Source organism: Cucurbita moschata, unplaced genomic scaffold, assembly GCF_002738365.1.
Source record: "Cucurbita moschata cultivar Rifu unplaced genomic scaffold, Cmos_1.0 Cmo_Scf00002, whole genome shotgun sequence".
NCBI lineage: Eukaryota > Viridiplantae > Streptophyta > Magnoliopsida > Cucurbitales > Cucurbitaceae > Cucurbita > Cucurbita moschata.
This window is the reverse complement of record NW_019268518.1, coordinates 5369581-5397467: the sequence shown is the minus strand read 5'-3', so window position 1 is coordinate 5397467 and position 27887 is coordinate 5369581. Positions and strand designations below refer to the sequence as shown.

The following is a 27887-nucleotide window of genomic DNA, read 5'->3' as shown; positions in this document are numbered from 1 at the left end:
TGGGGGGAGGTGGTCATGATAGCTATTTTAACTGGAAATAGAGATTTTCTTTTCTTTTTGCTAAGAAAACCATTTTCATTATGAGGATTGAAAATATAAAAGGCCATACAAAGGCTAGCTCTATAGAGTAGCCAATAAAGGGGAAAAAATTACTTCCCCCACCGCACCCCCCTCGAGATCATGCATTTGGTTTTAGATAAGTAGGTAAGAACTCAAGCCTATGGTCATAGTGTCACCACCGAGGTATGTATTCATTTTGGTTAAGAAATTATGTTTGCACGCTTTTAGAGGGTGTGGGAGGCTAGGCTAACATTTTCAAATGCATTACTTTTAAACTAGAAACCAAAAACTCTAATAGATTTCATTTTCTTTTGCTAAGAAAACTGCCTTCATTAAGAGGCTAGAAGTAAGTCGGAGGTCCCTGAAGCATGGAAATTGAAACTTGAAACTTGATGGAGGGAATGATTGAAGTTAGATTACTTCAATTAGCTAATCTTCTGCTAGTTGAATGGTTCTTATCATTTTGGAGCAAGTTGAACATGTCTTTCTTTCATGTCATTGTTATAACTCATGTTCAGTTACTCTTATTGCCAGCTGCTCTTACATTACTGGGTGAGAAGACTTCTCTTCTATCTCCCGAGACAGTGATTGCATCTGGTATTCCTTGTTGCAGGTAAGTTTCTGGAAATATCATTTCTTCTGCATCTTCTTAAGTTAATTGTTTTGGAGCTTGGACTAATAATTGCTCTGTTTTCTTAGATGTCCTTGCTGGTGTTCTCCTCATGTTTACTTTGGTCTTTTCCGTTAGGTTAATCCAGAATCCAGGAGAATTTGTCGTCACCTTTCCAAGGGCTTACCACGTTGGGTTCAGTCATGGTAATCACTCTTGAATTTTTTTCTTATTATACAGGCATACTATGGGTTTATAGCATTATGATGCTTGAAAGTCTACTTTTGTCATATATACATTGTGGGGTATCAAATAGAATTTAGAAACTCCGGTTTCTTTATCTGTGTTGAGTTTGATATCATAAATTTATGTCTTAGATTTTTTTTTACAAGTGTGTATTTTTCAGATGGGCCTGGAATATGTAACAGGCTGAAGAAAGATAAGAGGCTATTAAAGTCACACCTAGTCTTGATAGACCAAAATGCGCACATTGAAATTTTGGGTTCTAGCTAATAACGTTGCTATTAATTTTTCTATCATTGTTGAGCTTGAATTTTGAAATTATAATTTATTAGTCGAGTGTAAGGCCTAAATATGCAGCTTATCATTTTCTGAGTCATATTTCTCTGACTATATTTTGTTTCGTGTCCCATTCTATCGAGCAGTGCGGAATTTTCTCTATTGCATTTATCTTAGTGCAATACTTGATAAAGTAGCTGATTTTTATTCTAAGACTTATCACTGTAACTTTGTGTTGTGTGTCTTTGAATGACCTATGTTGGTTTTTACCATGCCTTTTTTCTATCTTCTTTGCACGGTGTACTATCACATTCTCTCTTGCATATTTGATGGGAAACACACTTTTATATTTCGTTTAAATTCTTTGCTATATATAATTCCTTCTCTTCAATAGGCTTTAACTGTGGGGAGGCAGCAAATTTTGGAACTCCACAATGGCTCAGCGTAGCCAAGGATGCTGCAGTGCGCAGAGCTGCAATGAATTACCTTCCCATGCTTTCTCATCAGCAACTCCTATACCTTTTAACGATGTCCTTTGTTTCAAGGTTTGTGTATCTTTTGTTGTTATGTTTATCTGATTACTTGTTTGTCAAGCGATAAACTGAAGTTCTTTTGTTGTTGCCAAAACAGCTTGTGTGTTATAGAAGTAGTTGTGTTTAGAATTATGTCTTTCGTTGTCCGAAGTGACCATATGTGGATGTTGTAGTGGTATTGATCAATTTCACCAATTTAGTTTTATCTATCGAGAGCATATGATTTGGGAAAGGTTGAATAAAACGCACTTCATTTTAGTTATGGATCTACCCATTTGGTTTGAATATTACCTAATCTCCATTGTTTCTAGACTGATGTCCATGATTGGTATCTGAAACTTGGCTGGCTCACGAGATAATTTCCATTAGCATAAGGAGATTATGTGACAACTTTAATGTTTCATTGTCCATGTAATATGGTGATGGTGATGATGGCGACAAAATAATAGTTATAATGGTGATGATGTATTATGCTGCCTTCTGGAGTTGATCAGTTATTTTTATGTTTAGATGTACTTTTTTCTTTATAGCTGGTTTACGCAGTTTGTGTATTTTCTCTTCTTATTGCATCTACCAACAAATTGAATTAATTCGCTTTCTGTGTCTGCTTCAGCGATTATCTAACCAGTTGTTTCTCATGTTTGTTCTGTTTGGATCTTTGGATGTTAGAGTGCCGAGATCCTTACTTCCAGGTGTCCGGAGTTCACGGCTTAGAGACCGGCAAAAGGAAGAGAGAGAATTTATGGTTAAGAAAGGGTTTGTTGAGGACATTTTAAGAGAAAATAATATGTTATCTGTTCTTCTAGAAAAAGAATCAAGTTGTCGAGCTGTGTTGTGGAATCCAGACATGCTTCCATATTTAAGTAATTCTCAAGTGGCCAATACAAATTCTGCTGTTGCAACATCTCCTAGAGAAAATACTTCATGCAATCATATTGAAAATCTTGATCGTAATGACAAGAGTGTGCAGAATTTCATTGATGAGATGGCCTTGGATTTACAAAGTATGAATGATATTTACTTGGACAGTGATGATTTGTCATGTGACTTCCAAGTAGATTCTGGGACACTGGCATGTGTAGCCTGTGGTATTCTCGGGTTTCCATTTATGTCTGTCGTTCAGCCGTCAGAGAAGGCATCAAGGGAGCTTTCTGGCGATCACCTGTCTACTCATAAAAGGGGAGGTGTTCTTGGACCAAAGGATGTTCATTGCTCTCCTCACTTCGATGGCACTCATCCTGGTATTGAGCTTCATCCGTGCATTGTGATTTATTTTATGGAATTTTTTTTTGTGTGAATATTTTATGGAAATTTCTTTCTTCGAGAATGCAACCAGTCCGAAATGACATAAAATATTTCATGCTTAATTATATCGATGTCGTAGAAGGATATTGTATGTCTCAAGTTATTACTTCATGTGAATATGTGTTTTGTGGTTCCATTCTAATTGATTTCTTGAATTCTAAGAGCATGGTTGTGTGTGATTGTTTAGATAATAAACTATGGAATGTTTTTATCTAGTGAGTCTGCTAGTTTCATGTAAAATTTGTAACCTGCTGGTTCACCAGCTAGAGTTGTATGCTCACTACCTTCTTTATGTAATTCCAGATTTGTCGGTCACGTATTTTTTCTCTTTTTCCCTTACTTTTCCTTCGTGGATTTCATTGTTCTATGGTCGGCTACTAAGGCTGATACTGAGTCTACATTGGATTTTGATTATCTGAATATCGGGGCGCTCATGTTAAAAAAAAAAAAATGAAGTTGAAGATCAGTGATTCATTCTGCTGTGGTTGAAGTTCTAGTTCTAAGACAACTTCTAATTTACTTTGCAGGAGATTCCACTTCTGTACCTGATGTTAATTGCCTCTCAAAGGATCCTTCAGTAGGATCAGTTCCCAAGTTCGACAAGGGATGGAACACGTTCAGTAAATTTCTGAGACCTCGAAGTTTTTGCTTGCTGCATGCTGTGGACACAGTAGAGTTACTGCAGAAGAAAGGTGGAGCGAATATACTTGTTATTTGCCATTCAGGTATGGTTGGCCTTGATTGTTTTGTCATTCTGTAGGTTTTGTTTTATAGTTTTAGAAACTGGTTTTAATTTGGTTAATTGATTGTTTGCTATTTGGAAATTGGGTTAGATTATCATAAAATAAAGGCAAATGCAGTGGCAATAGCAGAGGAAATTGGGCACAATTTTGTTTACAATGAGGTCCGATTGGATATTGCGTCTGAGGAGGATCTGGGGTTAATAGATCTTGCCGTTGATGAAGAACGCGATGAGTGTCGAGAAGACTGGACCTCGAGATTAGGAATCAACTTGCGGCACTGTGTCAAAGTTAGAAAAAGCTCCCCAACAAAGCAAGTTCAGCATGCATTGGCGTTGGGTGGCTTGTTCCTCAACAGAGACCATGGCTTCGATCTCTCGAATCTCAATTGGCCCGCTAAAAGGTCACGCTCGAAGAAGATAAATCATCTGCAGCATAGCAAACGATTCCAAAGCATGCATCTTAAGGAGGAAGTTTCGGGGGAAAAGTCCGATTCCATAATAGCAAAACGAGAAGAAAAGTTTTTCCAATACTACAGAAGGAACAAGAAATCAGGCAATTCTACAGGCGTCAGTTCTGTTACCCAGCCGGCTAGTAGTGGAGATTCAAGTGACCTTTGTAATGATAGGAGTTTCAGAAGCAATGCATCAGAGTTGGCGATTCCTGATCCAACTGGGACGACCGATCAGCAGGATGCAGTGCTTCAAGATTGTGGAAACACAAACTCCATCTCTACTGTTGGTAGGATGACAGAGCCCCAAATGGAAAATTGTTTGCCAGAAGAAGCTTATATTGATGGTGAGTTACCCGTGGATGACTCTGGGATGCAGCAGAATATCACGACCGCAGTAGACACAAGTGAACGAAATAAAAAAGCTGTATTACCTAGCTGCACTGTTGGCTCACTTGTCAATTCCATCAATGAATCTCTTGAAATTCCTCAAGATCAAGAGCTTCTTGAAAGTCGCAATAAAACAGATCAGGAATGTGATATTGCTTCGGAGGAGCAATCACATGCCCCGGCTGGTGTGTGCTCGGATGAAGTTAATCTTGCCGAGTCCACAGGTTTACATTGTTCCATCGTTCTTGAGAGTTCGAAAGTGGTGCTTGACAGTGAAGATGTGAAGAATTCGAGTAGTGAAGCTTGTGATGGCATGACTAGGGATGAAACTGCGATTGCTGACGGAATAAAAGGTATGGATGAAGATTCTTGTAGTTTAATCCCAATAAAGCTGCAGCTTTGTCCAGATACTGAAGGTCACAGCCAGTTTGGTCACTTAGATGATAGAACAAATACTGGAACACCAGATGCTGCTACTTCTAACTTGAGAGATAGGACTTCTGAAGTTTCAAGGATGGCTTGCGAAGGCCCCGATTTATGTAATGCTGCAACATCAGATGGTTTACTAAATAATCTTCAGACGTTCGATGCAGATGTTGAAACTCAGTCTATTTCTGGCGTCGAGGTTCAATTGAAAGCTCAACTATCCTCTTGTTTAGCAGATGAAAAATCTATTAAAAATCTTGGTAGCCAGGAAGATGTAGACAACCTTTCTGATGCTTTGATGTCAAGTACTGGGGTCCAGAATGAGACGCCTACTGAACCTAGAATCCCGATGGACGAACCTGGTTTCAAGTCTTGCATACTAGGGGAAAGCCCCATGGATGTCGAAACTGGCGGAGAGGCCTCGGATAGAAAAAACTTGACTGGTGGAAAGGCTCCAGGTATTGACAGTCCTCTGACACAATCGAAGACCCGTGATGCTACGGAAATTTGTTCTTCAAAGCACAAGCCTAGTTCAGATGTGGAAAAGCGAAGAAAACGGAAGAGACATGACAAGCTTAGAATCGAAAATGAGCTTAGTTCCTTCGATTTTATACGAAGTCCATGTGAAGGGTTGAGGCCAAGGGCTATTAAGAATTTAACTCATCAAAGGGATATTGATGTCAATATATCAGTACAGGAGAAACCAGAGAGAAAGAGAGTGAGAAAACCGTCTGACAGCGTTCCGCCAAAGCCTAAGAAAGAAATTAGAAGAAAAGGGTCTTATAAATGTGACCTAGAAGGCTGCCGCATGAGTTTTGAGACTAAGGTTGAACTAGCCTTACACAAACGCAACCAGTGCCCACATGAAGGATGTGGAAAGAGGTTCAGCTCCCACAAATACGCAATGCTTCACCAACGTGTGCATGACGACGACCGACCTCTGAAGTGTCCATGGAAAGGTTGTTCCATGTCATTCAAATGGGCATGGGCTAGGACCGAGCATATTCGTGTGCACACAGGGGAGCGACCGTACAAGTGCAAGGTAGAAGGCTGTGGCCTGTCTTTCAGGTTTGTATCAGATTATAGTCGACATAGACGAAAAACAGGGCATTACGTCGACCAACCCACCTGAAAATTCTTTGGGCTAGGTTAATTCCATAGAAGCAAATGGGATATATCTGTAGTAGTCAAGAAAGGGCTGAAGAAGCTCAATGTAGTGTTGTACTTCTAAACTTAGGTTCACTGATAGTCGTGTAGTGATTTTAAACTTATTTATTCAGAGATTTGTATAGCTTGCTAAAGTAAACTGATGGATATCTCTGTGGCTAGAATGGAAGCACAGACCAAAAAGGGGGCCTGGCTGCTTGGGAAATCTGGACTTAAAACTGTATCATCCTTTAGAACTGCATCAAATCTCCTTTTGTTGCAGATGTGGAGAGAATTTGTTTCTCGTAAAGGGAGTCCCGACCTTTCTTCTAGCCAAGAATCTCATTATCGATCAAATCGGAGCGGCTAGAAAGATCTCTCTACAAATTTTGAGGAACGCATCAAGGTTAGAATTGTAAATTTGGTCTCTATAGTTTGTAAAAGGTTTAAATTTCGTTGTTCTTATGGCTCGATAAAACTCTCACAAATAGTTCCAACTATCACGAGAGTTATAACGAACTGTAAGGACTAATTTTAACTATGGATTAAAATCTAGGACCAAATTTACAATTTAGCCACTTCTTCCTTGAAATTATTCTTATTAATTCCGAGTTTGATAAAAAAAATTGATTCGAACTTCGCTTATCTACGTTGCTACTTTTGCCATGTGAATACAATAAGTGAGCCAGATGAGGCAAAGGGTCAGTATATCAAAATATATACAACTTCTGAACTGGATCTTCATGTGATAGGAAAATCCAAACCTTCTGAGATGCCTGAAAATGGTGCTATTGTTGATCTAGCTTGCTAACTACTCTAAGAAAATGGCTGAGGAACTGAACCTCATAGTTAATGGGTCACTTTCTTCTAAAGATCAACATACAAACGTACGAAAATACTCGAAAAATAACACCGGTGACCATTAGGAGGAGTAGACATAGGCCCCAGTCATGAAGGTCAAACCCACTTTTATTCAAAGCTCCACAGCGAGTCATCAGCCACACTCCATCATACCTATAGAACAGAGCCAGCTATGTTAGGATTTTCTTTTAGGTGAAAAAACCGCGCTTTCGTTGAGAAAAACGCTAGAATGTACAAAAAACATTCATTTGAATGATCTTAGGAAGTTCGTTTTGTTAATTCAGTTTCGTTCGTCGTTAACGATTTAGTTAACAGACAGCAGGATGATATGAATACTGTAGAGGGCAACTTCTGTCATACCTTTCAGCATTTGCTATCACTAATGCTTCTAAAGCCCATTTGGGGTAGCAGATATTGGACAGATTCTTCAATGCTGAACTAGTTTGGGTCCTTGTAATGAAGAGGGTTAACACAACAGGAAGAATGGCTGACCACTGCATAAAACAGTACATTTTTTCTCAGTGAAAATACAAGAAATATGGAAATTCAGCTCTCACCAAGGTAAGAACTTCACTAACCAGTTGTGCTGCACCTGGCTGAAACAGGATGGCCAAGGCGTAAGCGATACCCGTAACGCAGTAGAGAAGGCAGAGTAAAACAACATAATGATTTGTAAAGGAAGATCTTGGGTTTGTGAAGGAATAGAACATAGAGAGATACATCAATGGCTTGATTGCTGTATTGAAATGGTCGACCGTGTCCTTTGCCAGAAAGTATGCCAAACTGCTCATTCCAGAAGAACTTTCTCTCCAATATTCCAACTTATCCAAAGAAAATGTTCTCAGAGCTGCAATTTTGCCTAGAAGGGCTGGAATCAATGACAAAATCTTGGTCAGTGGTTATATATTTTGGCCCTGACAAAGAAGAGCATATTGTGCCACAAAATGAGTAACAGTCAACCCCAACCACCGCTAGCAGATATTGTCTTCTTTGGGCTTTTCCTTTCGGGCTTTCCTTCAAGATTTTAAAACGTATCTGCTAGGGGGAGGTTTCCACACTATTATAAAAAATGCTTAGTTCTCCTCCCTAACCGATGTGGGATCTCACAACCCCCCATTCGGGATCCAGCGTCCTTGCTGACACTTGTTCCCTTCTCCAATCGATGTGGGACTCCTCAATCCACCCCCTTTGGAGCCTAGCGTCTTTACTGGCACACATCTCATGTCTAACCCCCCTTCGGGGCTCAGCCTCCTCGCTGGCATATCGCCTGATGTCTGACTCTAATACTATTTGTAATAGCCAAGCCCTTCGTAACATATATTGTCTTCTTTGGGCTTTCCCTTTCGAGTTTCTTCTCAAGGTTTTAAAATGCAAAATGCGTATGCTTGGGGGAGGTTTCCACATCCTTATAAAGAATGCTTCGTTCTCCTCCCCAACCGATTGGATCTCACAATCCACCCCCCTTCGGGACCCAACGTCCTCGCTGGCACTCGTTCCCATCCCCAATCGATGTGGGACCCTCCAATCTATCTCCCTTTAGAGCCCAGTGTCCGGACACACCGCCTCGTGTCCACCCCCCTTCGAGGCTCAACCTCCTCGCTGGCACTTCAACTGAGTGTATGGCTCTGATACCATTTATAACAGCCAAGCCCACCACTACCCGACATTGTTCTCTTTGAGCTTTCCCTTTTGGGATTCCCCTCAAGGTTTTAAAACAAGGAGGTTTCCACACTCTTATAAAGAATGCTTCGTTCTCCTCTCCAACCGATGTGGGATCTCACAATAACACGCTTTTCTAGAAGCACATATGTTTGCATTCATGGAAAGAAATAAATCAGAGAGGACAAGGCATACACAAAGAATTGGTAACTTACAAACTGCAATAATGGTGAAAGCATAGCCACTAACACCAAATGACTGATCGCTCACATCTGATATAGATCCCAGGCAGGCACCAGCAAGAAGCAAGATCAAATAATCTATAACTTGTATTTTCGAGTCCCGTAATCGTTGTTTACCAATTCTGATATTCATCGTTACGAAGAAACCATGTCAGGAATTAATGATAAGATCATGAAAATACACAAAGGTGTAACGAAAATGTACCTTCCGAGAAAGTATCTATACTGTTTAAGTATGCCCGGAGTACTTCGATGCGACAAATCTTTAGTCTTAAAATGCATTCGTAACTTATCATGATGTTCCTCAACATTACTTCTCATGCCCTGCCATAGCTCCCCAGCTAAGGAAGGTTGTCGTTCGACAAGAACACTGTTTCTTGTTCCATGAGTTTGCGTGCTTGCTGAGCTCGAAGCGTGTCGGGCCGAGTTCTGCTGCAAATCTGCTGGTACTGGATAGCCATTATGAAGCAACCATCTAACAGGAAGCTCTTCATAGCTAACGTCTGCATTAGGTGTCACTATACCCTCTAAAATATCAATGAAGTGATCTGGAGGGTTAACACGTTCTGGGACATTGATTCCAAGACCAGCAAAGTATTCTTCAACTCTCCTGGCTGGTCCATGATAAACAGTGAAACCACCTTTTGCAAGAAGAACCAAATCATCGAACATTTTGAATAAGGTGTAGCTGCATCAGAGATTTACACGTTAGTAAATAAGGGTAATATTCAAACCTGCACTAAACTTAATAAAACGGGCTTGCATGCTAAAAAGTGTGGGATTCCACATTGGTTGGAGAGGGAATGGAGCATTTCTTATAAGGGTGTAGAAACCTTTCCTTAGAAGACGTGTTTTAAAACCTTGAGGGGAAGCCCGGAAGGGAAACCCCAAAGATGACAATATCTGCTAGTAGTGAATTTAGGTTGTTACAAATTGTATCAAAGCTAGACACCAGGTGGTGTGCCAGCGAGGATGCTGGCCCCCAAAAGGAGTGGATTGTGAGATCCCACATTGGTTTTAGAGGAGAACGAAACATTCTTTGTAAGGGTGTCGAAACCTCTCTCCAGCAGATGAGTTTTAAAACCTTGAGGGGAAGTCCGAAAGGGAAACCCCAAAGAGAACAATATTTGCTAGCGGTGAACTTAGGCTGTTACAAATGGTATCAAAGCTAGACACTAGGTGGTGTGCCAGCGAGGACGTTGGCTCCCAAAGGGGGTGGATTGTGAGATCCCACAGTGGTTTTAAAGGGGAACGAAACATTCTTTATAAGGGTGTAGAAACTTCTCCCCAAAAGATGAGTTTTAAAACCTTAAGGGGAAGCCCGGAAGGGATACCCCAAAGAGGACAATATCTGCTAGCAGTAGACTTGGGCTATTACAAATGGTATCAAAGCTAGAAACTGAGTGGTGTGCCAGCGAGGACGCTGGCCCCCGGGGGGAGGGGGGGAGTAGTGGTGGTGGATTGTGAGATCCCACATTGGTTGGGGAAGAGAATGAAACATTTTTTATAAGGGTGTGGAAACCTCTCCCTAGCAGACGCGTTTTAAAATTTTGAAGGGAAGCCCGGAAGGGAAACCCCAAAGAGGACAACATCTGTTAGCAGTGGACTTGGGTTGTTACAAATGGTATTAGAGCTAGACACCTTGTGGCGTGTCAGCGAGGACACTGGTCCTCAAGGGGGGTGGATTGTGAGATCCTACGTTGCTTGGAGATGGGAACAAATCATTTCTTATAAGGGTGTGAAAACATCTCCCTAGTAGATGCGTTTTAACATCGTGAGGCTGACAACAATACGTAACGGACCAAAGTGGACAATATTTACTAGTAGTGGGCTTGAGTTATTACGTGAAAGATTACCTTGGTTGATGAACCACCATGCAAATGGTCACACCTTCAAGAGCTTCTCTCCTGAGAGCTCTAAGAAGCAATTGAGAAGAAGAACTGTCCAAACCAGACGTTGGCTCATCTAATAGCAAAATTGAAGGCTCTATCACCATTTCCAATCCAACATTCACCCTCTTCCTTTGACCTCCAGAGATTCCTCGCTTTTCCACTGTCCCAACCAAGGAGTTCCGCACGGTTTGGAGCCCCAAGAACTCGATAACTCTTTCGACAATTAGAACTTTATCTGCTTTGGACAACTCCACTGAAAGTCTATAACAACAAGTGATGCTCACAGTTAGTACTGATATCTCAACAGAAGCAACTAGATATCAAGAACATAAGTTTTCAGCTGTTCTTGAATGAATAATTATCAGTCTTGTACGTCAAACAACATAAGTAAATTCGAAGGCGAGTATCATTTCAGTGGTCAGTTGATGAATGAACCAAGAACATACACGACAAACTCTGTTGACCAATTTGTTTGAGATAAAAGAAACTATATTGAACAAATCAATCATGAAGAACTACGTAGAGAAAAATATTTTAAACATGAAGAACAATGGGAAGTTATTATGAAATCCAGAAAAAACATCACTACTTCCATCACTACTTCCATCTTATAGTATTTTGCCTTGAACTAGGAACAAATGCTACAAATAGAAAAATGATATGATATTAGGAATCACGGACCTCCATAATGATATGATATTGTAAGCTCTCATGACTTTACTTTAGGGTTCCTCGAAAGGCCTCATATACCAATGGAGATGTATTTCTTACTTATAAACGCATGATCATTCCCTAAATTAGCCAATGTGGGACTCCCTCCTAACAATCCTCCCCTCGAACAAAGTGCAACATAGAGCCTCCCTTGAAGCCTATGGAGCCCTCGAACAAAGTACACCATTTGTTCGACACTTAAGTCACTTTTGACTACACCTTTGAGGTTCACACTTCTTCGTTCGACATTTGAGGATTCTATTGACATGACTAAGTTAAGTGCACGGCTCTGATACCATGATAGGAACCACGGCTCTCCACAATAGTATGATATTGTCCACTTTGAGCCTAAGCTCTCATGGCTTTGCTTTTGGGCTTCCTTAAAAAGCCTCAGACCAATGAAGATGTATTCCTTATAAACCCGTGATAATTCCCTAAATTAGCCAATGTGAGACTCCCTCCCAACAATCCTCAACAATCCTCCCCTCGAGCAAAGTGCAACATAGAGCTTCCCTTGAGGCCTAAGAGCCCTCGAACAAAGTACACCATTTGTTCGACACTTTAGTCACTTTGACTGCACCTTCGAGACTCACACTTCTTTGTTCGACATTTAAGAATTCTATTGACATGACTAAGTTAAGAGCATGACTCTGATACCATGTTAGGAACCCTGACTCTCCACAATGGTATGATATTGTCCACTTTGAGCATAAGCTCTCACGACTTTGCTTTTGGGCATCCCCAAAAGGCCTCATACCAATAGAGATATATTGCTTACTTATAAACCCGTGATCATTCCCTAAATTAATCAACGTGGGACTCCCTCACAACAATCCTCAACATACGATACATTCACAGTCAAGATCGTTGAAACCGTGGCAAGTTGGAAGCATTAACATAATTAAGTAGAAGTAGAGCTAAGCAAGAAGCAAAGGAAAGGTTCAAATACCTGCAGTTAGCACTGAACCATAAATTCTCTTCCACTGTCAAGTTCCCATGAACAATATCATCTTGAGGCACAAAACCCATAATTCTTTTATAGGAAAGAATTGATTCATTCTTTCCATTTATCAGAATAGAACCTGTTGTCTTGCATCCAATCGCTTTTCCTGCCAAAGCAGACAGAAATGTTGTTTTTCCAGCTCCAGATGGGCCCATCACAGCAGTAATCCGACCAGGCTTGATATTTCCAGTGACACACCTCAACAAATGCTTGTTTTTTGCTTTCAAAGTAAGGTTTAGATCTTTAAAAGAAACTTCGATAGGAGGACGCCTTTTATTCTCGGGATCAGTTGCCATTTTAATTACACCGGAAAACGTAAGATTGTTGTTCTGTTGCTGCTGAGCCTTCTCTTTTTCAAGTTGGACATAAGCATACCTGAACATCTGGCTATGAGTACTTGAATGCTTTCCCTTTGGCATATGTTTTTCAAAACCTTCACCAGATTCAAAATGAAAACCTTCATGACCGTCAGGGTCTTTTTCGATTTCGTGTATGATCCCCATGAGATCAGTTTGGTTATTGTTTCTTTCTTCTATGTGCATTGATGAAGTCGACGACGTGGTCGGGATATGTGAATGTGAATATGGTAAGTCATCATCTGTTTCGGGTTCGGACAGATTCAAAATCTCATGTTTTTCTGTATTTGAGTTTTTCACACGTGAAAACTTTCGTGATAGTTGAACTTGCAACCCAGTTGCATGCTTTTTAGCTGCATCTTTTGCAGCTTTCCACCTTTGTTGTGCTTTTGCCGTTGCTTTTGCACTTTTGGCTGCTGCTTCCCTGGATTTAGCGAGTCTTCTTTCTCTAGCAGCAAGAATTTGGTCGAAGAAATTGTAAATTATGAGTAGAACTGTGCTTAAAGCCACCTGCATAAGCAAATAAAAGTGTTAACTCTTAATCCCTCTTGTTACCGCCTTATTCTTGTGATACAAAACTTGTAACAGCCCAAGCCCACCGCTAACAAATATTGTCCTATTTGGGTTTTCTCTTTCGGGCTTCCCCTCAAGGGTTTAAAACGCGTCTACTAGGGAAAGGTTTCCACACCCTCATAAAGGGTGTTTCGTTCTCCTCCCCAACCGATGTGGGATCTCACAATCCAACCCCCTTCAGGGCCCAGCATCCTCGCTGGCACTTGTTCCTTTCTCCAATCGATGTGGGACCCCTACCAAATCCACCCCCTTCAAGGCCCAGCGTCCTTACTGACACACCGCCACGTGTCTACCCCCCCTTCGGGAAACAACTTCTTCGATGGCACATTGCCCGGTGTTTGGTTCTAATACCAACTGTAACAACCCAAGCTCACTGCTAGCAGATATTGTCCTCTTTAGGCTTTCCCTTTCGGGCTTCTCCTCAAGGCTTTAAAACGCGTCTGCTAGGGAAAGGATTCCACAACCTTATAAAGGGTGTTTCGTTCTCCTCCCCAACCAATGTGAGATCTCACATAACTCCTCTATCCACAGAATTGTGAATGAAAAGGCAAGAAAGAACACTCGAAAATTGAAAAGAACAGCACGACAAAAATATATCACCACATTTGAATTACGACTCAAAGACTCCGATTTTCACGTGATGGATGACTTACTAAAAGCATTACTCCATAGGCATGAATGTCCTGATTTGTGGCGCTTCCATCACATGAAGTAAGCTTGAAGCATCCTGCAAGATATTTGGAAAAGGGTCAAATGCTTGTTGCTAGCAATCTTAACTTAACCAGATATTTGATATTCACTGTCCCTAAAGAGTACTCAGCTAAGGGAAAATGGCAAAGGAACAGTTCAAAAGAAGCATCTCATCTATATTCCTACATGTATAGCACTTACTATTCTGAGAAGTTGAACCCATTCTGCAGTAATGGCTGCAATGACAGCAAAACAGATAGACATGATTAGAAAGCTCGTGTTTGAGGCAGCAAACGTTGGTTGACAACAAAATAGTGGTAGGATTCAAGTGAATACCCGCTCTCACAAGGAATTTGTTCGGTGCTCGAGGGACAAAATGAACCATCTGGGCAGAACATCTCTTTACTACGACCAACATCTGCCCAAATATTTGCTCCTCCACAAGTATGGTTGGGCCGCCCGGGCGGTAGCTGGTAAAGATATCTGCAAGAACAAGAATAACTTCATTGTGTGCTGAAGACCATGGATGCTGACATTCAGAGGTATGGTTTGTACTTACGGCTCACATACTCCTGTTGTTCTATTCAACTTGGCGTTGGGACAATATGATCCTAAAGGGCATGCTGTCAGATACAGTAAGAGTGTTATACTGTGAGACCTCCAATAGCAAACAAATGCGAGGATGGGTAATAAGAGAAAGTAACACATGCGAGAAAGCTTTTGTTTATCTCTAGTCTCTTATTTGTGTGTTTTTCTGTTTGATTTATAGGTTTATTAGTGTTAGATACCTGAGATATACATAACCAAGAAGAGAAATAGAAGATCAGCAACTTATATGGGTATGGTAACCCTCCTAGCCCACCGCTAGCAAATATTGTCCTCTTTGGGCTTTCCCCTTCGAGTTTCCTCTCAAGGTTTTTTAAAACGCATTTGCTAGGCAGAGGTAGGATCTCACAATCTACCCCCTTGGGGGCTCAACGTCCTTGTTGGCATACCGCCCGATGTCTAGCTCTGATACCATTTGTAACAGCCCAAGCCTACCGCTAGCAGATATTGTCCTCTTTGGGCTTTCCCCTTCGGGCTTCCCCTCTAGGTTTTTAAAACATGTCTACTAGGGAGAGGTTTCTACATCCTTATAAGGAATGCTTCACTCCCCTCTCCAACTGATGTGGGATCTCACAATCCACCTCCCCTGGGAGGCTAGCGTCCTCGCTAGCACACCACTCGGTGTTTGACTCTGATACCATTTGTAATAGCCCAAGCCCATCGCTAGCAGATATTGTCCTTTTGGGCTTTCCCTTTCGGGCTTCCCCTCAAAGTTTTTAAAACGCGTCTACTAGGAAGAGGTTTCCACGTCCTTATAAAGAATGCTTCATTCCCCTCTCTAACCAATGTGGGATCTCACAATCCACCCCCCTTGGGGCCCAACGTCCTCGCTGGCACACCGCCCAATGTCTAGCTCTGATACCATTTGTAACAGCCCAAGCCACCGCTAGCAAATATTATCTTCTTTAGACTTTCCTTTCGGGCTTCCCCTCAAGGTTTTTAAAACGAGTCTACTAGGGAGAGGTTTCCACATCCTTATAGGAATGCTTCATTCCCTCTCTAACCAATGTAGGATCTCTCAATAAGTAATTCAAAAAAGAAAGACATTCGATTAAAAACGTTACAATGATTCCACAACAATACATAGAATCAACAGCCAATGGTGAAGAGCAAGCCCTTATAGATCTAAACACTTACGTATCATGCATGTAAGACCCTGAGGACAGAAGAAACCCTCACAACAAGCTCGACAATCATGCATTCTTGAAGGGAATAGCTGAGAATTACTAAGGTCAACGCTCTGTTCAGGACCAACACTACATGCCCATCCTGGCTCACAACCAGGACTCCATGAAGTCAAATTACAATTCTTGTTAAGTTTCAAGAAGGAACCACTTCCAGGATCTTGAAGGATCATACTGTCAAAGTAAAAATTGATTTCTGCTGCTGTACACAAGCGCTTGCTGAAATCACCTGTTCAAAAACCAACACAATATATAATTCAACACCATGTGATTGAACCTAATCATGACAGACATGGAAGAACTCTTCTTTCCACTTACGGATTACTCATACCATTGGTCTTCTGTAGACAAGAAGACAAGAACCTCAGATTAGATGAAAAATTAAACGCTTTGTTCCAATCAGCTTGCCTGATACAAAAAAAGAAAAGCTCCTAGCTCAAGATTGTTGGAAATGGCCCACGATCGAAGAACAACTTTTAGATAGAGAAACCTTAAGCACGTATGCTTTTCAATTCTCGTTTGTGTTGTCACAAATCTTCCTGAACTTTCTCGAAGCAATTACTGACAAATCTTTTCAATCAAAGACTAACAATTTCCCTAAACTTATGGAAGTTAAGCTTATTAACTCGCAAATATTTCATAATGGGAAGTTAAAATCTCATAATCCAGAAAAAGGGTAAAGTTTAAACTAGGATTTCTCTTCGATTCCATTTCTCTCAAGCTCTCAATAACCAGACAGAGCGCAGAATTGAAAGTGCTGGGGGAAAAAACTCACGTGTCTCTGGAGCAGAAATGAAAGCGGCTACTGAGCTCTGAGTTGATGATTGAGCTCAAATTGGAGAGCTGGGCGTTGGCCATTGACAACATAAATGGGATAGCTGCAGGGCTGGCAAACTGATTACCATCCACATTCTGGCTATGAACAAACTGTTCCCAGCTCAATCCCACAAGAACAAGAACCAAGAAAATGGAAGAAAACATGGGGTTCTTTAAGTTCATAGCTTTAAGCTTCGAGTAAACGCCCAAATTAGAAGGTATATGAAGACACCCACCAAAATTTTTTGAAATAGAACACAAAAGTAAAGATCCAAGGAAGAAATAGAGATGGGTTTTATAGATTGAAGTTTGAGAAGCTGAAAGATCAAAATTTTCATAGCCGTCGAAGGTCAAAGGAGGAAATTTGGTGGGCTAGAGAGAGAAAGAGAAAGGAAAGACAGTGGCAAAGAAGGTGGGCAACGTGGGGTCACGAAGGGAGGCTGCTGATAGTTTTGTGGTAAACCATACCTCCTTGGGCAACTTGACATTTGGTGGAATTTTAGACACCAATTTGACGGACTTGGTTTAAGTTGTCTTCTTCCATGGCACGAGCTTCCTGATTTCAATTGGGTCAATATCCAGTAGAGATTCAATGATTAAACAAAATGAGAAATGGGTAATAACTATTTTAATCTTTACCCAAGTTCATAATGATGAAAATGGGATGAGTTTCTTCCCATACGGAGTACATGGGCTAAACTAAGCTCGTATTTGTGCAAATAAAATGAGTTTTCTCATCTACACGATATGAATAAAAAATTAGCAAAAATGAAATAAAAGTAAAAATTACAACATTGATTTGATCTAAGTTTAAAGTAAAATATTTAGAGTAGAAATTAATACAAATAAAAGAATTTCCATCTTTTGATGATATTAAGGAAAAGCTCATACTAAGATTATTGTGTTTTTTGTTTTGTTTTGTTTTTAATTTGAAAGCTACAAGAATATCCATTTGGGCAGATAATGACTGCTTCGAAGACAGGAACAGATACGTAATAATTTAATAATTTAATTTAAATATTTAATAAACATGGGGCCCTAGGGATTCATTCTCATTCCATGTGGCGATATCCATTATTCCCTTTCGTAGACCTTTTCTTCGTAGGATCCCTCACGTATCCCTAAAAGGGGAAAAAGAAGGTTCAATCAATCCCTTTTCACACACAAAACCGCCATTCGCTTGTCAATTTGTTCTTGTTTTTAATAATCTTTGTAGCTGGGCGTTTACTGTTTCAATCCCTTCGATTTTCTATCCATATTTTAATCCTTTGGGGGCTTCTTTGAAATGGGTTTTTTGGTTGGTCACCTGAATTCTAGCTGCCTTGTATTGACTTCCCCTAGATCATGGGGGCCTGCCCTTGTCCTTCTATGTTATCCTGTCTTGTTCTTTAAGCTCCTCATTTTTCAAGTTTTGGCTAAAGTTTGGACGTATATGAGAGGTGAATTTCTCTTTCTCCTCCTTGATCTTCCTTGTTTTCTGTGAAAAGCTATGGAGATTTCTTGATGTTCTTAACTTTTTCTTAGAAAATTGGTTGAGTTTCTTGGATTTTGGGTTCAAATTCTGATCCTCCTTGATATGGGTTATTTTGAATCTGGGTTTTTTTGAATTCCCCTTGATCAATCCCTTTTGGATGGATTTGTGATTGCTGGCAACTGTTAAGAAAGGCACTTTCTGGGTTTCTTCAATAGCTAAGGCTCTTCAAGTTTCTTTGGTTTTTCCTCTTGAATCAGGACCAGTTAAGGGTTGGGAACAGCCGACATTCGGGTGCCAAACCTTCCGGTCGATGTGAGTTCTCGAGGAAGATCAGCCTGTTATCCTTAGAGTAACCTTTATCCGTTGGATCACTAAGGTCGACTTTAGTCCCTGCTCGATAGGTGGGTCTTGTATTAGCCAAAATATACATTATCAGCTGGAGTTTGAGTATCAACATTGTGTGGTTTTGTTTTTGTGCAGTGAGGGAATCAGCTTTTGGAAGGGACTATGAAGTGTTTTCATGTATTCAACAACAAGAGAAACATTGTTGAGCTAAGGAAATCTAGGAAATCGAATTCGATTCTCTCGTGTAACTCGAATTCGACGTCGATGAATCAAGATCTTAAGATGTTTGACTCGGAAGTAAATTCTCAGAATGTCTCAGAATTCAGTGCAGCATCCTCTGCTATATCATTTGCAGCTTTGTCTCAAAGACATAGTAATCTTAGGGAGTTCACATTCTCAGATTTGAAAGCAGCCACGAAGAACTTCAGCCGCTCGCTCATGATCGGAGAAGGAGGATTCGGTAGTGTATATCGAGGCGCTATCCGTAACTCGGATGATCCACGTAAAAGAATAGACATTGCTGTTAAGCAATTAAGTAGAAGAGGATTGCAGGCAAGTTCTCTTACTCTAATCTCCCACCTTCCCCAAGTTTTTACTTAGATATGTACTTATTTGCATCATGTTGGGTTAGCTGAGAATGTTCCATATATGCCTTTGTATTAAGATATTTTTGTGAAAGCCAAAAGAGATGACTGAAAAGATCCCCATTAGACACTAATAAAAGGTTAAGAATTGCACAAAGCTGGGGGAATATTATTCCATCTCCATCTAAGTGTCAAAAGTTGAAGTTTAATATTAAAGAATTCGAGAATTCTTTCTTGTAACGGCCCAAGTCCACTGCTAGCATATATTGTCCGTTTCAGCCCGTTACGTATCGTCGTAGCTTCACGGTTTTCTAATGCGTATGCTAGGGAGAGGTTTCCACACCCTTATAAAGAATGCTTCGTTCCCCTTTCCAACCGATGTGGGGTCTCACAATCCACCTCCATTTGGGGTCCAGCGTCCTCGTTAGCACTCATTCTTCTCTCCAATCGATGTGGGATGTGGGATCTCACATTTTTAAACATAGAACTTCTTGCATTTTCCTTAAAAGCCCCAAAGGGGGTGGACACCAGGCGGTATGCTATCGAGGATGCTAGGCCCCTAATGGGGGTGGATTGTGAGATCCCACATCGGTTGGAGAGGGGAACGAAGAATTCTTTATAAGGGTGTAAAAACCTCTCCCTAGCATACGCATTTTTAAACCGTGAGGCTGATGGCGATGCGTAATGGGCCAAAACGGACAATATCTGCTAGCGGTGGGCTTGGGCTATTACATGCCTATCGTACCGAACTTTGGTTGAATGCATTTACATTTAGCCTTACTTTGAGACATTTGTGTAAAAAGGAACAAAAAGCTCTTCCTAGAAGTGGCTTGAATAACAAAACAGAGTATAGTTACAAGAGGGATATCCCCTACAAGGTTGCATTGCATGGACTTATAATTTCACACTTTTTGTTTGGCTGGTGGTGTAAAATATCAACTATCTAAAGTGTTGAGAATGCTTTTGTAGGCTAAATTAATCGCCCTTCCAAAAGCCAAAAAGTTAATGATGAGCTAGTTTGGACATGAACTTTCTTATTAGCATTGCATTTCTGATTTCAGTTTCTATCCTATCCACTAGGGTCACAAGGAATGGGTGACAGAAGTGAACTTTTTGGGCGTTGTCGAACATCCAAATCTCGTCAAATTACTAGGCTACTGTGCCGAGGATGATGAACGAGGGATCCAGCGACTACTCGTATACGAATATATGCCTAACAGGAGCGTGCAAGATCACTTATCAAGCAGGTTTAATGGTTCTCTTCCATGGGCAATAAGAATGAAAATAGCTCAGGATGCTGCTCGTGGCTTGGCGTATCTGCATGAAGGAATGGATTTCCAGGTACCATATAATTTTGCGAGAATCTTATTGTGAGATCCCACGTCGGTTGGAGAGGGGAACGAAGCATTCCTTATAAGGGTGTGGAAAGCTCTTCCTAGGAGACGCATTTTAAAACCTTGAGAGGAAATCTAAAAGGGAAAGCCCAAAGAGGACAATATTTGCTAGCAGTGGACTTGGGTTGTTACAAATGGTATCAGAGCCAGACACTGGGCAATGTGTCAGTTAGGACGTTGACTCCCAAAGGGGGGTGGATTGGGAGATCCCACATCAGTTGGAAAGGGGAACGAAGCATCTCTTATAAGGGTGTGGAAACCTCTCCTTAGCCGACGCGTTTTAAAACCTTGAGGGAAAACCCAGAAGGGAAATCAATATCTACTGACGGTGGGCATGGACGGTTAATTTTCTCTTCAGCAAAAACTAGTGAACTAGCTGTATTGTATTGTCTATGCTTCTTTACATTTATGGTAACCTAATTGTCATAAATCTTTAAGCAGATAATATTTAGGGATTTCAAGGCTTCAAACATACTTTTGGATGACCACTGGAACGCTAAGTTGTCTGATTTTGGATTGGCCAGACTGGGGCCTTCTGATGGACTGAGTCATGTCTCTACAGCGGTTCGTATGCAACTTATCTAAAATCTAACCAGTTTTAGGAAAGCCAAAATGACTGCACATTTGTTTTTCTATATATTTCAAATCAGTAATAAACAATCCATGTATAGATTGTAGGAACAATAGGATATGCAGCTCCTGAATACCTTCAAACAGGACGACTCACAGCAAAAATCGACGTATGGAGCTACGGAGTTTTCCTTTATGAACTGATTACTGGTAGGCGTCCCCTAGATCGAAACCGTCCTAAAGGTGAGCAAAAGCTCTTGGAATGGGTCAGACCACACCTATCTGACATAAAGAAGTTTGAGCTGATAATGGACCCTAGACTTGAAGGCAAGTATTCTCTTAAAGCTGCTCATAAACTAGCAGCTGTAGCGAACCGTTGTTTGGTTCGAAAGGCTGCGGTACGCCCGAAAATGAGCGAGGTCTTGGAGATGGTAACTCGGATTGTGGAAGGGGACTATCCTGAGAGCCCTCTGCTTCCAGTAAAGAGCTTGAGTTCTAACAATGATTCTGAAGGATCAAAAAGTGAACCTTTGAGAAAACGGATTATGAATTCATTTATTGGAGAGAATGGTTGTTTGATTGGCCTAGCTTGGAGACCCAAAGTTGTGAGAACTTGTTGAACGAGGTTGAGAGGAATGATACTGGATCAATTACAGTAGTTTTGTTTGTGCAGAAATTTACTCTTTTCAGTGTCCAAAACTGAGCGAGTGTGTAAGTTATATATATTACTGGAAACCAGAATTATTTTCATTTAGTTTTAATATGGATGGAATTAGCACTAACAGATGGTTGTTCATCAATAGGAAAGAAGAGGAGAGGAGTTGAAATACCTTTTCATTTTCTTCTTCTCCTGTCATCTTTGTAATGCCAAAAACCAGTTCTTAGAACCTTAATTATGAGATCCTACGTCAGTTGGGGAGGAAAACGAAGCATTCTTTATAACGGTGTGGAAACCTCTCCCTAGCATACGCGTTTTAGAAACTTTGAGGAGAAACCTGAAAGGGAAAGCTCAAAGAGAACAATATTTGCTAGCAGTGGGCTTGAGTCGTTACAAATAGTATTAGAGCTAGACACTAGGCAATATGCCAGCGAGGAGGCTGAGCTCTATAGGAGGGTGGACACGAAACGGTGTGCCAACAAGGACGATGGGCCCGAAGGGGGTGGATTTGGGGGTCCTACATCGATTGGAGAAGGGAACGAGTGCCAGCGAAGACCGCTAGACTTCAAAAGGGGTGGATTGTGAGATCGCACATCAGTTGGGGAGGAGAACGAAACATTCTTTATAAGGGTGTGGAAACCTCTCAGTTGGGGAGGAGAACAGGCTCCAAAGGGAGTGGATTGTGCGATCCCACTTCAGTTGTGGAGGAGAACGAAACATTCAATAAGGGTGTAGAAGCCTCTCCCTAATATATACATTTTAAAACCCTTGAGGGAAAGCTCAAAGAGGACAATATCTACTAGTGGTAGTGGACAAGTCCAAAGAGGACAATATCGGTTAGCGGTGAACTTAGAACGTTACATTAATCCAATCCAATGACAGCACTTTAAAAGCTTATGTAAGTTAGCCTTTACACTCGAGGAATATGTACTCGAACATCTTAATTGATATTAAAGGTTTCCAAAAGTTCCATTTAGAACGACTTATACAGTCACTTCAAACAGGTTGGAAAGCAAATCTCATTACCATAACAAAATGAATCTGAATGATGTCAAACTTTAAGAAACAAAGACATTGAGAAGCAAGAGGGAAAACAGGCATAAATGAACAAGCTCATCTATGTTCATATGGAAACGAGAAATCTAGAGTTCCCCTATAATTTAATGCACAACATAACGTTACACAAAACCTATCAGAATCTATGCTGCTCAACCACCGAGTCATGGTGGTTGGGAAGGCCAAAACTTCAGCCATTCAATTTCTCAATGATTTTCCTTAGAGATGAATATGATCCAAATGCTGATGCAACAGCTCCTATTGCTATAACTATGAAACAAAGTGCTCTCTGTAAAAGAACAAGAAAAACAAAAGGGAGAGTCTTCTAATTACGCAAGTTCTAGTATGCAAATAAAAGAAAACACAATGAAGAGGACGTTTTTACCTGCAAAAATGGTACTTTCTCCTTCAAAATTCTGAGGTAACAGGCGCAAGGGAGTATCAAAGTCTGCAATACAAATTTGACGAGTTAGTTCCAGCAAGGCTTTGTTAGGAATAACGACTCTCCACACTGGTATGATATTGTCCACTTTGAGCATAAGCTCTCATGGCTTTGCTTTGGACTTCCCCAAAAGACTTCATACCAATGGAGATGTATTCCTTACTTATAAACCCATGATCATTCCCTAATTAGCCAACATGGGACAACCTCCAACAATTCTCAAAGATCAGCAAACTTACCACTAGCATGGTCAGTAATGACCCAATCAAAGACATCACAAGACCTGCATGCAAAAAAATTTAATCATGTCTCCAAGGCCAAAAGGGCATTTTCTCATCAGAAATTGGCATGGAACAAGAAATGTACATACCAAAAAAGGGGATAGACAGACCGACCAGTAAGGTAGATATTACAAGAGCTGTTCTAATAAGGATGGAATAAATATGAGACTTGGGGTGGTTTGGTGGAATGAACTCCTCCAGACTCATTGCCACTGGAGATATTGTTAATGCATACGTGGGACTAATTAAGGAGAAATATTAAACTTCTGGTTCAAATATGGTTGCAGAACTTAGGGTGAAGCAAAAACAGGACAAACGAAAATTTAAGTACAGTGAGTAACAAGTATATATCAGACTCTGAAAGGATATTTGGTAAATGGGTTTATTACCTGCCAAAGAACAAATAAGAAACGTGAGAAATTGGTTTGAACAGAGTAGTGACAGTAGAAATTTACCAGCTTACCGTAGTCCAGACAGCAATCTTTGAGGCAACCAAATCCCCGGGCAGGTTTAGTGTGTATTGGGATAATGTTGATTCTCCAAACATTAAGTATCCCATAATAGCAACACAAGCATACATCAAAGTACAAATGCCAAAACTGCATTCATAAAGAAAGTAAATGGTGTTATTGTTAACATGGATGATTGTTTTTCTTTATGCCTCCATTCAAAAGGGTGACAAATGAAGGCCTCATGGAGATATATTCCGTACACTATAGAGCCTCCCCTAAGGCCTATGGAGCCATCGAACAGCTTCTTCTTAATTGAGACTCGACTCCTTTTCTAGAGCATCCAAATAAAGTACACCCTTTGTTCAACACTTGAGTCACTTTTGACTACACTTTCGAGACTCACAACTTTTTTGTTCGACCCTTAGGATTCTATTGACATGACTAAGTTAAGGGCATGACTTTGATACCATATTAGGAATCACAGATCTCCACAATAGTATGATATTGTTCACTTTGAGCATAAGCTCTCATGGCTTTTCAGCTTCCCCAAAAGGCCTCATACCAATTGAGATAGTATTCCTCAGTTATAAACCCATGATCTTCCACTTCCAACAATCCTCAACACAGACTAACGAAGACGTGTAGACACATGGAGTTTCTCCAGAACTATAACAAGGCTTAAACGATTAATACTTCAGAGGTCCTTAAGAATGATGCCTAATTGTTTGTGAAAATGGATGGAGATATAAAATTACCATGTCAAAAGAACTGCAGGGAATTGGCTTTGTTTACCCATTGAACTATAGATGTTGGGAAATACAGCATGTCCTGAGTAGCAGAAACCGTAAAGACCCAGAGCAACAGGGAGAGTTGAGAGGTTCAGAGGAGTCACCGTGCCATGGAAGCCGACGTTATCTACCACCCCAACCCAAAACAAGCATACAACCACCACGATTGATGCAATAACTCCACCAGCTGCAAAATAGGGGCATTTTATAGTAAAAATCACGATTGTTGAGTCCACATGCCAGATCATGAATTTATATTCTAGGTAAGTAATACATCTTTATTGGTACAGGGTTTTTTGGGAAAGCTCAAAGTAAAGTCATGAGAGGTTATGTTCAAAATGGACAATATCATACTATTGTGCTTACCAGAGATATAACTTAAAATACTGAGATCTCGAAGCCAAACGGTGGGAAGAACAGCAAGGGCAGTCGCTATAGCGAATAAAAGGTGCGCATTTAACTTGAATCCGCCAAAAGTAATGTGTGCACTGGGAAACAAGGTAGAGAGGTTGTCGCTCTCCAGAATTACGTACTCAATACAAGAAGCCTGCAAGACGAGCATATCTAGTTAGGTCACTTCGTCAACAATAGGCCTAATTTGTTGTTTCAACATCATTACAAAAATGAAATATCGTTGCATTAGCATCACAAGCACCATACAATAATATTAGCATGGATAATGCAGATTTCCTTAGAGATCATGAATAAGCTTTCCATTTCTTAGAAAAAATGAACGAGAGGAGTAAGCGTTAGCTTTTCTCATGTAATATAATTAGAACCAAACCCAAATATAATTTATTTATATTATATATTGATAGCATTCTCACGTCATTCATTTTAATATAATGTTTTAAAAGAAAATTATGAAAAAGATCTTAATAATCCAATATATTCCTATATAATATTCTATCAATGTTATTAGTAAAATTTCAAAGTTTAAAATTTTACAATATAATCTTTAACAATTAAAAAAATGTATCATTATAATTTTAAATTTTATTTATTTATTTTTTAATATATATATATATATACACATATATAAAATATAATGTGTTGAAAAAATGTATATATATTAAACAAGATGGAGCGGGCCCATTTAAAGGAAAAAAAATGTTCCCTTATGGTAATTTCCTTCACATTCGAGGAAGTCTCGTAGATAAAACAAACATCTCCATATATAACATACCTATAACACTAAACAAAGTTACATGATTCTAAATATGTTAAACAAAACTTTGAACGGATCTTTCTTTTTATGTTCGTGTTAAAATTTCATTTTCTAAATGGAAGCCGGCAGACAAATAAGGGTAAGAAATACAAAGAAGCATATTAACTCTTATTTTTTTCAAAAAAAAAAATATATATTAATTAACATTGGCTTAGCTAATCAACCTAAATAAATTGGTTGTAAGTCATTAAGAGCGCTGGCGGACCAGAGAGTTGCCACTTGCTGTGTGTGTGACGTATGACAATAATTTAAAAAATTAAAAAATTAAAAAAATTAAAAGCGGGAGTCGAGAAGGAGTACTTACGTATAATTCCACATACAATACTATCTGCATCCACAACCAACCAAAACCATATCTTAAACAATCAGCTACCTCATAATATAATATTTATTGTAATTTAAAAAAAAAAGATCTTAATATAAAGAAGAAGAAAAAAACATAAAAAAATTTAAATCTAATTTTAATTTATTAACTCTTTGCTTTTGGGTTAAACAATGTTATATTTCTTAGAAAGTTAAATAGAATAGAAAGGGAGTTTTACCGAGATGAGGACACGACCAAGGGCACCAAAAGCAGCTTGGCCAATGTCAGGGTAAGTTTCGATACCTGGCTTACTATCCAAACAAGCACGCAATAGGATACCAGTGTAGAAAGAAAGCACAGCGAATATCAACAAAATGGATATCCCCAACCATCCTCCTTCCTTCATAGCGTATGGAGTCGACAGTAATCCCACCCCACATAGCGCATTCATGCCTGCATTTCAACCTCAATCACTTTCACAATAAACACAAAATTGTGGAGATCCATTATTCCTAGCCTGGTATAAAAATCATTACTTTGTCCAAGGAGAGAATTGTTGGGAGGGAGCCTACATTGACTAATTTAGAGAATGATCGTAGGATCAAGTAAGAAATACATTTTCATTGGCATGAGGTCGTCATAACTTATACTCAAAGTGGACAATATGTCATACCATTAGAGATTTATTATTCCTAACACTATATTCATTAATGGTCACAGATACAAGTTACCAACTAACTCCATAAAATATATTACTAATAGAAAAAAAAAGAATTTAACTGATATTATACCACTAACTTTATATCTCAAATCAAATTTTAGTTACCATTGGCGACAGCTTGGCCAAAAGAGCTATGGCTAGAAATGGGGAGGCCATGAGAGTCGATGGCGAGGTTGTCTTTCTCATCCCTCCTCACGGATAAGGACGAGCGCCGGGAAGGAAGGCTGAGATGGGAATGAGAGGCATGCTTTTGAGGCTGGTCTACTACTGTGGATAGCAGTGGTTTTATTATGGAAGTAGAGAATGCTTCAGGAGTGAATCTCCTTGTCAATGAGGAAGAAAGAAACGAGCTTCCAAATCTAGTCAACGATGGAGAAGGTACACTTCCGAGCATATCAATAGATTTCCTGCAACATTATAATTTGATTTCTAAATTATTATTAAGAAAACATTCATACATAAATACTGTTTTGTAGCATGAATAGTACTTCAATTAATTAATTGCCAGAGTACTTCGAAAAGAAGATAAGGCTTACAAACATCAAATAATTACTTATAATTAAATACAGAGTAAATATTAGAAAATTTTCCCATATATGCATACTACAAACGTTCCTTAAGGATGTGGTTGAAACAAGGTTGAAATGAATGCTTGTTCAACAAAGGGTTAGAAAACAGCCAAAACTACAACTCAAAAGTTTTAGAGTTCGTTGTAAAGCCATTCATTGAACTCTATCCATTTTTATTATAAACACACACACAAAAAAAAAAAAAAAAAAAAAAAAAAAAAAAAAAAAAAAAAAAAAAAAAAAAAACC

The 27887-nt window shown here is 39.8% G+C and overlaps 4 protein-coding genes across 9 annotated transcripts in view; 2 read left to right on the top strand and 2 right to left on the bottom strand.

Annotated features, from left to right (window-relative positions):
* LOC111459450 (probable lysine-specific demethylase ELF6) overlaps positions 1–6512 on the top strand; it is an 8332-nt gene extending 1820 nt beyond the window's left edge. For both annotated transcript variants that reach the window (XM_023102374.1, XM_023102364.1), the window contains 6 exons: positions 595–673; positions 809–876; positions 1584–1734; positions 2392–2963; positions 3555–3752; positions 3861–6512. In XM_023102374.1, the coding sequence (XP_022958142.1) occupies positions 595–673; positions 809–876; positions 1584–1734; positions 2392–2963; positions 3555–3752; positions 3861–6166 (3374 nt within the window). In that variant the 3' untranslated portion in view covers positions 6167–6512. The remainder of the gene's footprint in view (positions 1–594; positions 674–808; positions 877–1583; positions 1735–2391; positions 2964–3554; positions 3753–3860) is intronic.
* Positions 6513–6799: 287 nt separating this feature from the next.
* On the bottom strand, positions 6800–17309 carry LOC111459463 (ABC transporter G family member 28-like). Of its 2 annotated transcripts, XM_023102384.1 has the most exons (14): positions 16733–17309; positions 16289–16365; positions 15911–16186; positions 14727–14790; positions 14504–14650; positions 14369–14403; positions 14131–14204; positions 12495–13414; positions 10799–11095; positions 9148–9630; positions 8916–9064; positions 7620–7909; positions 7402–7535; positions 6800–7194 (listed from the first exon to the last, which is right to left on the bottom strand). In XM_023102384.1, the coding sequence occupies exons 1-14, from the start codon at positions 16954–16956 to the stop codon at positions 7038–7040; spliced, it is 3327 nt and encodes a 1108-aa protein (XP_022958152.1). In that variant the 5' UTR covers positions 16957–17309; the 3' UTR covers positions 6800–7037. The 2 variants fall into 2 exon arrangements, with proteins under 2 accessions (XP_022958152.1, XP_022958160.1); XM_023102392.1 differs by lacking the exon at positions 16733–17309 and having other exon boundaries at positions 16276–16365.
* LOC111459494 (amino acid transporter AVT1C-like) overlaps positions 16300–27887 on the bottom strand; it is a 14054-nt gene continuing 2466 nt past the window's right edge. The window contains exons 3-13 of one of the 2 annotated variants that reach the window (XM_023102437.1): positions 27176–27477; positions 26588–26802; positions 26350–26373; positions 25184–25364; positions 24785–25004; positions 24041–24176; positions 23947–23966; positions 23667–23812; positions 23536–23579; positions 23240–23302; positions 16300–16365 (exon numbers count right to left, since the gene is read on the bottom strand). In XM_023102437.1, the coding sequence (XP_022958205.1) occupies positions 16357–16365; positions 23240–23302; positions 23536–23579; positions 23667–23812; positions 23947–23966; positions 24041–24176; positions 24785–25004; positions 25184–25364; positions 26350–26373; positions 26588–26802; positions 27176–27477 (1360 nt within the window). In that variant the 3' untranslated portion in view covers positions 16300–16356. Of the gene's footprint in view, positions 16366–22803; positions 23144–23239; positions 23303–23535; positions 23580–23666; positions 23813–23946; positions 23967–24040; positions 24177–24784; positions 25005–25183; positions 25365–26349; positions 26374–26587; positions 26803–27175; positions 27478–27887 lie in introns of those variants that run through there. The other variant, XM_023102429.1, reaches the window with a different exon arrangement.
* On the top strand, positions 17896–21922 carry LOC111459507 (probable serine/threonine-protein kinase PBL19). Of its 3 annotated transcripts, XM_023102448.1 has the most exons (6): positions 17897–18212; positions 18505–18648; positions 18728–19144; positions 20257–20517; positions 21012–21134; positions 21242–21922. In XM_023102448.1, exons 3-6 carry the CDS (start codon positions 18755–18757, stop codon positions 21758–21760), a joined length of 1293 nt encoding a protein of 430 aa, XP_022958216.1. In that variant the 5' UTR covers positions 17897–18212; positions 18505–18648; positions 18728–18754; the 3' UTR covers positions 21761–21922. The 3 variants fall into 3 exon arrangements, with proteins under 3 accessions (XP_022958231.1, XP_022958216.1, XP_022958225.1); XM_023102463.1 differs by lacking the exon at positions 18505–18648 and having other exon boundaries at positions 17896–18212; XM_023102457.1 differs by having other exon boundaries at positions 17897–18623.

What these genes read in the sequence shown, in the direction of transcription:
- LOC111459463 (XM_023102384.1), bottom strand. Translation starts at nt 16,956, where the DNA reads ATGAACTTAAAGAACCCCATGTTTTCTTCCATTTTCTTGGTTCTTGTT. An exon ending in CATTTCTGCTCCAGAGACAC is followed by an intron (nt 16,366 to 16,732) that starts GTGAGTTTTTTC and finishes TTTTTGTATCAG; the next exon opens with GCAAGCTGATTGGAACAAAG. An exon ending in ATGGTGGTTCATCAACCAAG is followed by an intron (nt 9,631 to 10,798) that starts GTAATCTTTCAC and finishes TCTCTGATGCAG; the next exon opens with CTACACCTTATTCAAAATGT.
- LOC111459507 (XM_023102463.1), top strand. Translation starts at nt 18,755, where the DNA reads ATGAAGTGTTTTCATGTATTCAACAACAAGAGAAACATTGTTGAGCTA. An exon ending in TAAGTAGAAGAGGATTGCAG is followed by an intron (nt 19,145 to 20,256) that starts GCAAGTTCTCTT and finishes CCTATCCACTAG; the next exon opens with GGTCACAAGGAATGGGTGAC. An exon ending in ATGAAGGAATGGATTTCCAG is followed by an intron (nt 20,518 to 21,011) that starts GTACCATATAAT and finishes ATCTTTAAGCAG; the next exon opens with ATAATATTTAGGGATTTCAA.